This window comes from Physeter macrocephalus, chromosome 8 (genome assembly GCF_002837175.3).
Source record: "Physeter macrocephalus isolate SW-GA chromosome 8, ASM283717v5, whole genome shotgun sequence".
NCBI lineage: Eukaryota > Metazoa > Chordata > Mammalia > Artiodactyla > Physeteridae > Physeter > Physeter macrocephalus.
The window spans coordinates 125,782,849-125,796,530 of NC_041221.1; the positions used below are offsets into that span (position 1 = coordinate 125,782,849).

General features: G+C 38.0%; 1 protein-coding gene across 3 annotated transcripts in view; it reads left to right on the forward strand.

Moving 5' to 3' along the window:
• SLC27A6 (solute carrier family 27 member 6) overlaps positions 1–13,682 on the forward strand; it is a 64,462-nt gene that overhangs the window by 22,455 nt on the left and 28,325 nt on the right. For all 3 annotated transcript variants that reach the window (XM_007122669.4, XM_055086736.1, XM_055086737.1), the window contains exons 3-4: positions 4,375–4,533; positions 5,820–5,944. In XM_007122669.4, the coding sequence (XP_007122731.2) occupies positions 4,375–4,533; positions 5,820–5,944 (284 nt within the window). The remainder of the gene's footprint in view (positions 1–4,374; positions 4,534–5,819; positions 5,945–13,682) is intronic.

The window sequence follows — 13,682 nt, forward strand, 5'->3', positions numbered from 1 at the left end:
TTTATTTTGAAGTCTATTTTGTCTGATATGAGAATTGCTACTCCAGCTTTCTTCTGATTTCCATTTGCATGGAATATCTTTTTCCATCCCCTCACTTTCAGTCTGTATGTGTCCCTAGGTGTGAAGTGTGTCTCTTGTAGACAGCATATATATGGGTCTTGTTTTTGTTTCCATGTGTAGATATATTTCTGATGTATCTGTGGGGAGGAAGGTGTTCTCCGCGTCTTACTCTTCCGCCATCTTCTCTCTCCCCCCAGCATGTTAGTTTTGTATTATTGATACTTCACTGTCTCACACCTCTCGGAATATTAATATTTTTTGAAAATTTCTCCTCTCTACCTTGTCTCTATTTTCTCTGGCATCCTTTTATCTTTTGTTTTATGTTGGTCTCTGTTCTTTACCCTAGAGGATTTCCTCAAATATCTGGTGACCTTTGGCTGTGCATATTTAAAGTGCAGCCACCAAAACACACACACACAAAAACAAACCAAATCCTAACTAGAAGCTCTGTGTGATTGAGTGGGATTGTGGGCTGGTTATTGAGTGGGATTGTGGGCTGGTTAGTTTCATTGTTCATGACATTTTGTTGGGAGATTGGTGACTGTCAGTTTTTACTTCTGGGCGCTTTAGATTCCTCAGATAAGAATCTTGAAGGGAGAACTAGTCAAGTGTAAAAAGGGAGATGGCGAAGGATGCAGACTTTCTCTTATTCTCCCTGCTTGTTCAACCTCTCTTCTTCCTGGTGTTTCCAGAGGCTCATCTTTTTCCAGAGAATACACATCAGATCTGGTACCAGTGTGGAGGAAGCAATCTGGGGCTGTAATTTTATTTTATTTTATTTTTTGCATTTTAAAATATCAAAAGCATTTATTGACATTCTTCCAAATTTGGATTGTGAATGATCTTATACAGGGAAAGTTATACAGATAGCATCCTCCTGTTAGCTTAAAGTTCTGAGCAACATGGGGTCTTGTAGAGATCAGAGCAGAGCAACATACAGAATTAGGCATATAGTAGATGTCATGCTTTATAAATACAAACCTATCAAAGAATGTAACAAAATCACATTTTTTACTCACTAGGGCCCTTGGACTCTTTAATCAATAGAAATTGATTAAGTTCTACTCAATAGATATTGATAAGAGGTCAGATGAGGAATTCATGCTAGGCTTTATTGGGACTCATGCTGCAGCATGAGGAAGTGAAAACAAGTAACAGGTGCCCTTACTCACTCCCTGAGGAGGGACTGGTTCCTTAAATGGGGTGAGGGTAGGGGTGGATTGGTGGGTTGGGCTGGAGGGTGGCTTAGGTGTTCTGCCCACGCCCTTGGTGGTACTGTGTGCAGGGATCACGTGCAGTACCCTGCTTTTGCTCCAGGCACCTCAGAAATGACAGTTGATTTGTGGCCTTTTTGTATTTTATTGTTCATAATTGCCTCAACTGTGCATGCATGCAGTTATTTTTAGTCCCTTATAGTTTCTTTGTATTCTGTTGCTCAAGGTGAAGCAACTCCAGTAAAGGATCCCAGGTGCCAGCTCCCAGCCTGTCTCACGTTGAGCCTTGTTAGAAACTTAATTGACATTTTTTATTAAAAGCATCTCTCTTGTTCTCTCTCTCTAATATAAGCTGATGTTTTGCAATCAAAACCCAGAGCTGAATTAAGTGATGATAATTGTAATGAACATGAGAATTAATATTAGTATGTCACCTATTATCATAAAAATCACTTGATTCTCACACAAAAATCTTATAATGTTGATAACAAGGTGTTGGTGCAAGTTACAAAGTGATGTAAGAAATGAGACTTGGAAAAATTAAATGATGGCAGTAGTGTTTGCTCATAGGCCTTTTCAGGCAGGTTATAAGGGAGCATTTTGGATTATATTGAATCTTTCCTAATCATTTTACTACTATGAAGTCCTGTTTGCCCAAGCTCACCAAAATATTATATCCATGGACCCAGGAACAGACTTAGAATGTCTCTGAGTAAGGAAAGGATTGAGGTCAGTTTTTATACCATTCACGTGTCTTTGACCTGGGTGATTCTGTGAGATCTCGATGAACAAGGGGTGATTCCCTTATCTATGACTCTGATGGAATTGCTTCTTAAACAGAACTCCCATTTAGCTCCCTCTTTATAGTTCCATATTGATATTCCACTCTGGGGGATACCTGGTCATCAAGTTTGTGAGTCTCGCTGGGGTTCTGTGGGAGCAAACCAACTTTCTTCAAGGCTTCAGCTTAGGTTTCATCTTCTTGGGTCTGCTGTGTCAGTCGCCAGTTGTCCATCTGCCTTTCCTTTTTTTTCTTCCTTCCTTCCTTCCTTCCTTCCCTCCCTCCCTCCCTGTGCCGGGTCTTAGTTGTGGCATGTGAGTTCTTAGTTGCGGTATGCATGTGGGATCTAGTTCCCCAAGAAACCTTGGCCCCCTGCGTTGGGGGTGCAGAGTCTTACCCACTGGACCTCCAGGGAAGTCCCCATCTGCCTTTCTAAAATTGTGTTGCTGTCATCTCCAGTTCCATTCTTTTGGACTATGTACGTGTTCATTCTGCCAACTTCTAGTTCTGTTGTTGCTCACTGAAATTGGTTAGGTGCCTGAAGATCTCTAGGAAAGGCTATTTAAGCCTGGATGGAGCAGCCTTGCCTTCAGCCACTCGGGTAAGTAGTGGGAGGAGGAAAAAGACAGAACTGCCTTCCACACTGCACCTGGGGCCAGTTGCTATCACCATCTAAGTCTCTGTTTACTTTTGTCTCTCCTTCTCCTTAATCTTATGGATTCTTTCCTTTTTCCAAAATTATCCCCAAATTCCCCAGATTTTTTCATCCCTGCACCTAAATTGGTTTTCTCTTGATATCGTCTGTTCCTCCTTCTTCCTGCTAATCCCCAATTCACTGGACACAGCCTCACTCCCACCTTTATGCCTGGACCTTATCCCAGTGGTCTCCTCACATCTGCGGACATGTGGAGAGTTTCAATGCTAGGGATTCATAGAAGGTTAGAAGAACAAAGGACTTCAGAGACCATCTAAGGTCGCATTTCTCCAAGCATGTGGCACAGCATGTCCCTTCATGTCTACAAAGAAGGGAAATAAAAGTTGTAAAGGGGCTTTATGACCACATGAGCTTGAGAAACATCATTGAAAAAATAGTAACATTTCTGTACTGTTGGGCTTGTCAAAAGCTTTAATATGTTAATGTGCTTTCTAACTCTTCCAAGAAGGGACTCTAAATTGCAGTTTTAACAAGCTTCATTTATTCTGTTGGTTCTTCTTTCCTTCTTTAAAACTTTAAACTCCATGAACCTTTGATCACTTTCATTTGTTGGATAAGCTCCTATCTGTTGTCTCCTTTATCAAAAAGTCTGAGTACCTTGAATGGTTTAAAAATAAATTAATGAGATCATTATTCACTTAAAGATAACCAAATTAGGAATGAAAACATGACTAATTCGCTCACTAAAGTGCTTTACAGGAGTGACATAAGCACACAGGTGGAAAATAACTAGATAAAGCATCCTTCTTTTTTCGACATACCTCCAATTGAAAAGTTATTTTTAAGGCTGGGTTGCCATGAGGTCAGGAACAATATGGAAAGTAGGGAATATGGTGACCGAAGAACAATAGGTGGGAACTTCTCGGAAGCAGAAAATGCATAAATATTTGATTCTCTCAATGAAGAAGAGAAAGGCATTGCATTATCAAGAATCAAGGATACTAGTCTCACTCAAAATCTTTATACATGGCTTTGACAAGAAATTTTGGAGGCATTCCCTGTGCATGTGGATGACAATAAACTCTTTTAGGGTGTGAGATGCCAACCTATTAGGAAAAGCCACAGAAACTTCTTTTGAAAAAGTGTAATAAATGAATTTTGGTTAGGATGGTAGGCAAGATATGCCAATTTTGCGTATGAGATCTTCCAGTTAATGGAAATGGAGCACAAAGCCTGTCAGAAAATATCAAAGCAGGTGCAGCAGCAAGACGGACTTGAGGCTCACCCTGGTGAGTGTCTGGAAGTCACAGTAGACTGGGGTTCATAGCTACATGTGCTGCTGTCACCAAAAACCCATGACAGCTTGGGCTTTATTTGGTAAATAGTGTTGAACCAGAGAAAGAATTATATATTTTTGGCATCTTTATAGCAGATATGGCTCTTTGAACCTTATAAGATCTCAAACTCTATGTAATTTTATAGTTTTAATCCTTCTGGGTAGATCTAAGATTCTAGAGATTAATTACAGTTGTAGCTGACATTTGTATGGCCCCTTTTACCAAGGATATAGACTATTTTGATGTATTTTTGTCTCAACTGCTGTTGTAGTTGATAACAGCATAGTATCTATTCTATTATTTTTTTCTTTCTTTCTTTTCTTCTAGGTCTCCCAAAAGCAGCTGTGATTTGTCAGCTGCAGGCTATGAAGGGTTCTGCTGGATTATGGGCTTTTGGTTGTACTTCCAATGACATCATTTATTTAACCCTTCCTCTGTATCATAGTGCAGGATCTCTCCTGGGAATTGGTGGATGTATTGAGTTAGGTAAGCTTTTATTTTCTGTTTCATAAGTTCTCAAAATGCCTAATAATTGGAACTTGCCTTCAGTAAAGTTCAAAACTCAGTAGAATTCAGAGTGATCGTGTGCATGTTATACAATTATAAAAAAATATTTATTAAAAGGACACAATTTCATCACATACTTCAGTGTATGCCTGAAGTGGAAAGAGCAGTAATTTGGCCTTGTGGTTGGATCTGGCTGTTGACAGGGCTTCCCTCTCCATGTGGTCGCTCACCCTTTAGTGGTTGCTGCCCCTGCCTTTAAATGGTGGTAGGAGCCTTCCCAAAGGGTGAACTCAGAAGCTGTGTAGCTCTTAAGTCTTAGCCTCCTCGAAGTAACATAGATCATTTCACCTGCATTTTGTTGATCAAAGCAAGTCACAAGCCAGTTTAAATTCAAGATTTGAAGAGTGGGGAAAGAGACCACTTCTTGAAGGGAAGGGTGGCAAATTCACACTGCAAAGGTAAGGGCGTAGGAGAAATTGTTGAGGCTATCTTTGCAAACAGTGTACCGCAGCTACCCAAGAAGTCAGTAGAGCTGGTGACTCAGTAGATTCCATTCATAACCATGGTGAGATTATGTGTCTGTTACTAGTTAGCCCAGAAATAATATACAGAGGTAATTCACCATTATTTATGTTTGTCTAAAATACTATAAAGTAATCTTATAGAATAGTATATTTAAAATATGATCAATGTCCACAATAAATAAAGATGAGGGTCAGGACATTAGCATTTTCCTTGGAACATATTCATATGACTTACATTGTTATTAAAATTAGGTTGTTAAAATTAGCAGTCATCAATGAACCTTTTTGTTGGTGCTTTCATACTAACTCTACCTTACCAGCTCTCAATCTCAAACTATATTGAGACTGCTTAAAAGTTTTTAAAAATGAATACTATGTATATATTCAACATTGAAAGTAAGTGAATATTCTTGGTTTCTGTGAAGAAGGATGACCTTATCTATATTCATGCTCTAATACTTGTAATTCTCCTACATATTTTGACTGCCTTTTTCATTCCATATATTGCAAAAAGTATATCTACAGTCAAAATATAAAATTACAACATGAATATTTTTAAAAGATTTATTGGACTGTAAGATTAATGTTTTCAAATGAACTTGATATAAATGGCCACTGATGGATTATAAAAGCCTTGAAAGTAAGCAAAAGTGTTCTAGACAGAGCAACATCATTTGTGTTTTATGTTAATTCTGCCCTTGAATTTTTTTCCCTTTTGCCTTTTTATACCTTTTCTTGTAGGTGCTACTTGTGTGTTAAAGAAGAAATTTTCAGCAAGCCAATTTTGGAATGACTGCAAAAAGTATAATGTGACTGTGTTTCAGTACATTGGAGAACTTTGTCGCTACCTTTGCAAACAACCTAAGGTAAGAATAATCGTTGTCAGAGAGAAAAAGTAATTTCAGAGAGAAAATTAATTTCAGAAAGAAAAAGAAAATAATTGAGAGAAAATAATTTTTGTTTGCTTATACTCCATTTTCTTCCAGAACATAGTTTAACTGACTTACAAAGATGTATGCAAAACCTCAAGATAAAATGACTGTAAAACAAGTCAGAGAAAATAAAAGGAGGATATCAGTAATGTACTAATGTGTTTTATATTGAGGCAGGAGAAGACAGACTCACAATCTAGTCCACTTCATGTTTAGACGGATTAAAATTTCTGTAAACATAGCATGCATCTGATTATGAAATTATTTTCTGTTTACAGAAAGCAGTTATTCCAAGGGTTGAATTAGATCATCTTTTAAAATGCTGGTCTTTAAATAACACACAAAAACTAATAACAATGATTATACTTGTTTTTCTATTTGTTTTCTTTTGAATAAGTGATTACATTAGAATATCTTTTTGTTTGGTTTTGCTGTAAACTTAAAAAGAAACTTTGCTTTGATTTGCACTTGTCTCCCCACGACCTGAAGCAATCATTTCCATGAACTTTTGATAAATTGCCCCCTTCTGAAAATAGACCGGCAGAGACAGTTGCCTTAGCCTAAAGCTTGTCTTTATTAGTTCGTTTTGCTTTTTTGCCCTCAGAAGTTGTTGTCCTTTTCCTGGTCTCATTTGTATTTTGAGATGCTTATTTTTTCACTGTCTGATTGTCTAAGCATTCTTGAGGCTACAAGGAAGGTTCTCAGCCTATAATCAAATCAAAACCAGCCCCCTTGAAGGATGGTGACAGAGGTTGCCTTTCTTTACCCACAGCACAACTGAGACGAGGCTGGAGGCATTTAAATAAGACTTTATTAAAGATATGGAATTACACAGGAGAGATAACACAGAGAAGAATCTGAAACTGGGTAATCTTATTTACAAAATGCCTGTAAATTTAAGCTTGGAGTTTGCCATGGAGAGACCTTCCATCTAACTCCTGACCTGCCTCCTTGTGGGAGAAGCCATCCTTCCTCTTTTTTTGGTCAGGAGTACTTCAAATAGCTAAAGATTCCCCACATCCATAGTTAAGGGGTCCCAGAAAAGTGATTTAGCTTTTTGACCTTTATTTTCCTCCAGGAGATTTTGCCAATATCAGAGTTGTGGTCTTACCTGAGGATTCCCAGTAGAATAATTATAATGCCACAAGTTACATATTTTCTCTTATAGTTTTCATTGTATTCTTTGATGATATGATATCTGGACTATGTAATTTAAGGAATTAATGCCCTTCCGTAAAATGAAAGCCTACTTCAGTATAGGACATAGTAAGCACTACCTAATGAATTTCTTCATGGCTTTTCTAGACTGTGCACCCAGCCATTCTTACTTCCTCTCATCCTTTATTAGCAACATTAACTTTTTCAAGATCATTTGCTCTGTAAGTATTTATTGAATGGTTGGATTCATGCATTAATTTTTTTATAAAGTTTTACCACCTTAAACGATGCTGTACTTAGTATCTTCATGGAATGTAGTCAGTGTAGGGCCTCAGAAGTGAAGGTAGTCAAAGGGCATGGGTATTTTGGTGATTTTTTTATGGCATATTTCCAGACTGCTGTTCAGAGTGGTGGATGTGATTGAGAATCTCATCGACAGTGTGGGAGTATGCCCACTGCGCAGTCTCTTATCGATACTGAGTGGTTTAAAAATAGTGGTCTTCCAGTGCCCTTCATGGAAAACTAGACACTAGTTGTTTTTGTTGTCAGTCAATAACGCTTACATTTTACTTACGTGGGTAACACCTGAAACACGTTATGCTTTTTAAGCTTCCTCAAAAGTCCCTGTAGGATGGAGAACAGGGAGAATAGGCCAGTTTCCATGGCCCACCCTGTCAAATACGGTAGATGAAAGACAACTTGCTTGGGCTTTGTAGTGATATTCTGTTTGAACAAAGAATGTCCTATTTTTTTTAAAAAATGAGGAAAAGATTTCTAATTTTATTTATAATTTTATAGACTAGAAACAAACATTTTTAATTTCTTTGTTAAGATTACTGGCAAGGTGGGATAGTTTTCTAGCTGTACTTCCCTTTTAAAATACCTCTTCTGAGTCTTTTACTCATTTATCTCTTTGGCACATAATGTTTTATCTTATTCATTTGAGCTCTTGTTTCATATAATAAAGGAATTAACAGTTTGTCATATTTGCTACAAGTCTTTTTTCAAGGTGTTTTCCTTTGACTTTAAAAAATGAAATGAAATAGTCTTTTCACCTCTCTGAATTTGTAAGGCACTGATTTGGGGGAAATACTGTAGCTGCAGAGAATTTGAGAGAACTGAGAATTGAAAGCAGAACTCCTGGTTGCTTTTAGTTATTAAGTATTCTAATTCTTAATTAAAGTTCTTTGAGGAAAGACTAGTGTTTGTGTAATAATCTCTAACCACTTACCTGAAGACAAGTTGAGGAGGAGAGAGGGAAATAAATATAGATTTGCCAAAGGAAAACTGAATGATTTTTTTGAGCAGAGATGCATTGTATTACCTAATCCTCTTTGTTGATTTCTCACAGAAAGAGTACAAACAGTTCTTGGCATTAAAGATTGGGAAAAGGAGAAAGTCATTTTGTAATGACATCTTATCCCTTCAAGGATATCTTGCTTTCTTGCTGTCCAGTGTTCATTCCTTTCAGTGAACTTCCCCTGAAAGGAAGTGGCAGTGTCTGCTGTGCAGCCAACTTAGCAGTGGGTTCAAGTAGGGCCACAGAGTGAAAAGTGACATGGTCCACACCCTCAAAGAAATTAAATTGCATGTCTCATAAGTCGTGGTTTGAAACCCCATAGATATTTAATATAAATCTTTAAAAGAAAGCGAAACCACGTATTCCCTAAGTATATCCAGAGTTGTTGTCAATCTCAGGTAAGTAATATATTCCAAAGGACATTTACCTGCAGGCAGAAGCCACAGTCTGAGTTGAGTGTTTGTATATAGTTGTATAAAAAAATCCTAGGGTTGGTTTTCCCTGGCTGGAAGCACTTACCACCCCCCACCCAACCCCATCTTTTTCTCTTTTTAAAAACTCCGGTTACAAAATTTCCTTTCGTATAAACACTGGATGTGCCTCAAACTGCTGGCAGCAGCACTGTCCTTAAAAAAAAAAGCTGAGGCACTGGCTCCTCTTACTCATGGAGTGTTGGGGTAATTATTCTCTTCCCCTGAGACTAGGAAGGCAGCTCTTTCCCCACTTTCCAATCTTCCATATTTTCTACATTACTGAAGATCATCATACATTTTATGATTGGGTCTAGCTCTATATTTTCTTAATATTAATGCTGCATTTAATATTGATAGGTGAGGAATGTGGTGGAACTCTAGACATCAGTGATCCTCTGGGGGACTCTTGCTGCACAGTTTATCTTATTTAAATAACTCTGCCATACCTAGGGATTTACCTAGGAATAGGATCATGTCACTCATTCATTCGTGCAAGTAATGTTGTAGGTTTGAGTCAACAGGGGCACAGAAGACAAGAAAGACCCCTTTTCTCACGTAACTTATACTCTGGTTTGAGGAGAGAGAAAATAAGCCAGCAAACACATGAAGAAAAGTGATTACAGATAATGATAAATATTACGAAGAAACAAAACAGGTTGAGGTGATGGAGACCAATGAGTGGCGAGAGTGGGTCATTGCTAATTATAATAGATTGAATGGTCAGGGAAGACTTCATTGACATGGTGACCTGTGAGCTAAGGAATTGTTATGACAGGTGGGATCCAGCCATGGAAAAGCTGGGGAACTGCAGTTTGGATGGAAAAAACTGAAAATGAAGCAGCCCACAGAGGACATAGCCTGAGTGTTTAAAGAGAAGGAGCTGGGTCATCCATAGACCAGATCTTATGGGGCTCAGTAGACCCTGGAGGAGAAATTTGATTTTGTTCCCATCAGAGTATTTGGAAAAAGATGAAGACAAACTGGAAAATACTATACCAATTTGCGATCTATTTTGAAGGAAAGATAACAAGACTTGTTAGTTCAAGAACAGGGAGTGAAGAGTGAAGAAATGGATAGACTCAAGGATGAGTCCCAGGTTTCTGGTTCAAATGTCTAGGCAAATTGCAAACCATTTGCTGAGATAAGGAAAACTGAGATTTGGGGAATGAAAATTAAATTTCTTTTGGACCTGTTAAGTGTGGTGTGTTAATTAGACATCCAGGGTAAGAAGTAAAATAGGCAGTTGGATGCAAGAATCTGGAGCCCAAAGAGTGCAAGGGATGGGACCTAGTTAGCAAAGACCTATGTTATAATGCATAAGTATGATGCCTATTTTTCAAGTTAACATTATAGTTTATCATTTTCACTATATAGTTTGTCTATAGCTCTCAGTGTGGAACACCCACGTTTTGACATTCTCAAGGCATAGCTTATATTCTTTAGTATATATTTGTATATATGTTTTCTATTAATTTTATCCTGTTTCTTTATTCTATTTTCTTAAAACCTAAGATATTTATTGGGAGCCAGAAAGTATACTTATGATTCTGGATACTGTAGTGAAAGTATATTAAAACTTCAACAAAACGGATTATGCTCAACTCCCATCATAAAAAGAGAGACATTTTTAAACACCTGAATATTTGATAAATATTTATTAAATATTTTTCATTAAATATTGTTCATTAAATTCCATATGGATTGTACTAAATTTGTCACTAGTAATGTTTAGACAGTCCTGCAGTGAACCCCTAAGTGTTTTTTGAGGGTAAAAAAATGAAAATGTTGAAATTGATGACGTGAGATTTTTTCAGACTTCAACATGAAAGGACACCTATTTTATTTTCTCCAAAGAAAGTCTATCATTTCTTTCAAGCTTTAAGAGGTTTCCTTGTTATATTTAGATAAGATGTAAGAATAAAGACAATGCAACAGTACCAGAGAATAAAATTCCAATAGGAGAGACTAAATGATGCTGACTTAACCTAAATCTCTTGAACTTGTTTGTTTATTTGTTTTACCAGTTATGTTTTGAATGGGTCTGAAGACAGTTACAGGCTAAGTGCATTGGCATTACCTTGTCCCTGATTCAGGGCATTACCATTTATTCTTTACTTTTCTAATTGAAAATGGATATTTTTAAAGCATTTGTTCTTTTTATCATGTTTTCATTTTCTTAGTTTCTGTATAACTTCAAGTGTTTTACCATTATGTTTTCCCCATTTCACGTCTTGTGAGAGATGTAGTTTCTCAAAGCATTAAGCTGTGGAAACTTTCATCACACATAGTAACCTCTAAGGAATGCCGTTTTAAAACTAATGTGAATTTTAGTTGTTATTAAGATGTTCTGATTTAGTTTCATTACCATTGTTTTCTTGACAACACTCACAACAATTGATTTTACCTCCAAGACCTAGTCGTTTAAAGATATTTTTACTTTTTAAATGTTTTCTTTTCCCCAAATATTTGAAGCATATTATTACATGGTTGAGAAAACCAACTCTCTTTTAAAACCCAGTTTTTCTTAAATAAATCAAAGATGTGTTTACTATTCTCACACTAAATATGAAAGCATTTAGAAAAGTTGGCAAGGAACCAGAACTTTCTTTTCTGCTTGGAAACTACAAATATAGAAATATGAGGGATGACAGAGGAGAAGGCCATGTGAAGACAGAGGCAGAGGTTGGAGTGATGCAGCCACAAGCCAAGGTCACCTGGAGCTACCAGCAGCTGGAAGAGGCAAGCAAGGATTCTCCACTAGGACCTTCAGAGGGAAGATGGCCCTGCCAACAACCTTGATTTAAGACTTCTGGCCTTCAGAACTTTGCTGATCATCTGAGCTGTGATCCTCAAACACGGTTCTTTGTCCCTTCTAACATCAAACAGTGGATTGCCTTGCTGCAGAGGGGAAACTGCACCTTTAAAGAGAAAATATCACAGGCTGCTTTTCACAATGCAGTTGCTGTGGTTATCTACAATAATAAATCCAAAGAGGAGCCAGTCACCATGACTCATCCAGGCACTTGACATATTATTGCTGTCATGATTACAGAATTGAGAGGTAAGGATATTTTGAGTTACCTGGAGAAAAACATCTCTGTACAAATGACAATAGCGGTTGGAACTCGAATGCTGCCAAAGAACTTCAGCTGTGGCTCTCTAGTCTTCATGTCAATATCCTTTATCATTTTGATGATTATTTCTTCAGCATGGCTTATATTCTTTCATTCAAAAGATCACGTACACAAATGCCCAGGACAGGAACCAGAAGAATTCCAACTAATAAATGATGAAGGGGACTTCCCTGGTGGTGCAGTGGTTAAGGATCAGCCTGCCAATGCAGGGGACACAGGTTCATTCCCTGGTCCAGTAAGATCCCACGTGCCATGGAACAGCTAAGCCTGTGTGACAGAACTATTGAGCCTGTGCTCTAGAGCCCGCGAGCCACAACTACTGAGCCTGCACACCACAACTCCTGAAGCCCGTGCGCTCTAGGGCCCGCTTGCCGCAACTACTGAGCCTGCGTGCTGCAACTACTGAAGTGTGCTGCAACTACTGAAGCCTGTGCGCCTAGAGCCCGTGTTCTGCCACAAGAGAATCCACTGCAATGAGAAGCCCGCGCACCGCAACAAAGAGTAGCCCCCGCTCGCTGCAGCTAGAGAAAGCCTGCACACAGCAACAAAGACCCAGCGCAGCCAAATAAATAAATAAAGGCAGAAGGAAAAAACAAAAAGAAATATGAGGGAGTAAGATTAAAAAAAGTAGCTATTAGCAACCTAAATGTTAGTAGAATTAGGAGGGAATTAATGTTTTGGAAAGTTTTAGAACTGCTTATATATTAAAGACTTTTTATAAGTGCTAATTTTAATACTTAATGATTCGTAGTTCGTGGGTAGTGGTACATATAAAGTTTACATATCTTTTTCTGTCTATCTGCTTCTACCTTTCCTGCTGTCATTTCCATTAAGAATACATATATCCTTTATTTATTAAATTTCCCTACAAAAATTTCCCTTCAAATTTAGCTTTATGTGGAAAGCCATCAGATAGTGTGTTGGCTGTGGAATCAAAAGACAGGCTCAGTTTCAAGCTCTTGTATCACTCTGCTGGTCTCTTCTCTTTGGGCCATAGTTCCTGTCTTTATATAAAATACCTACCTCTCCTAATTTGGCCTTTGATTCTTACCATCCGGTTATGAGATATATGTGCAAAAATGTAAACTGGGAAGCCAATACAAATGGAAGGATTTTATTTTTATGCAGAACATGGTAGTGTTTTCCATGAATGTCATTATAAAATTAGAGTAATTTTTGTGGTGTTAAAAAATAATTGGGGGCTTCCCTGGTGGCGCAGTGGTTGAGAGTCCGCCTGCTGATGCAGGGCACACGGGTTCGTGCCCCGGTCCGGGAAGATCCCACATGCCGCGGAGCGGCTGGGCCCGTGAGCCATGGCCGCTGAGCCTGCGCGTCCGGAGCCTGTGCTCCGCAATGGGAGAGGCCCCAGCAGTGAGAGGCCCGCGTACCGCAAAAAAAAAAAAAAAAAAATTGTCCTTTGACTAACAAAAATCATATAACATTGATAGCAAAAGTCAATTTAGATCATGATTATTTTAAAATAAAACTTTTTAATAATGTTAAAATATTAACAATTTTATATTACACTTGTCACACAAAAACATTAGAAATAAAAATAAAATAAGAAACCCTGAAAACATTATACCTGTTTCCTCTTGGGGTATATC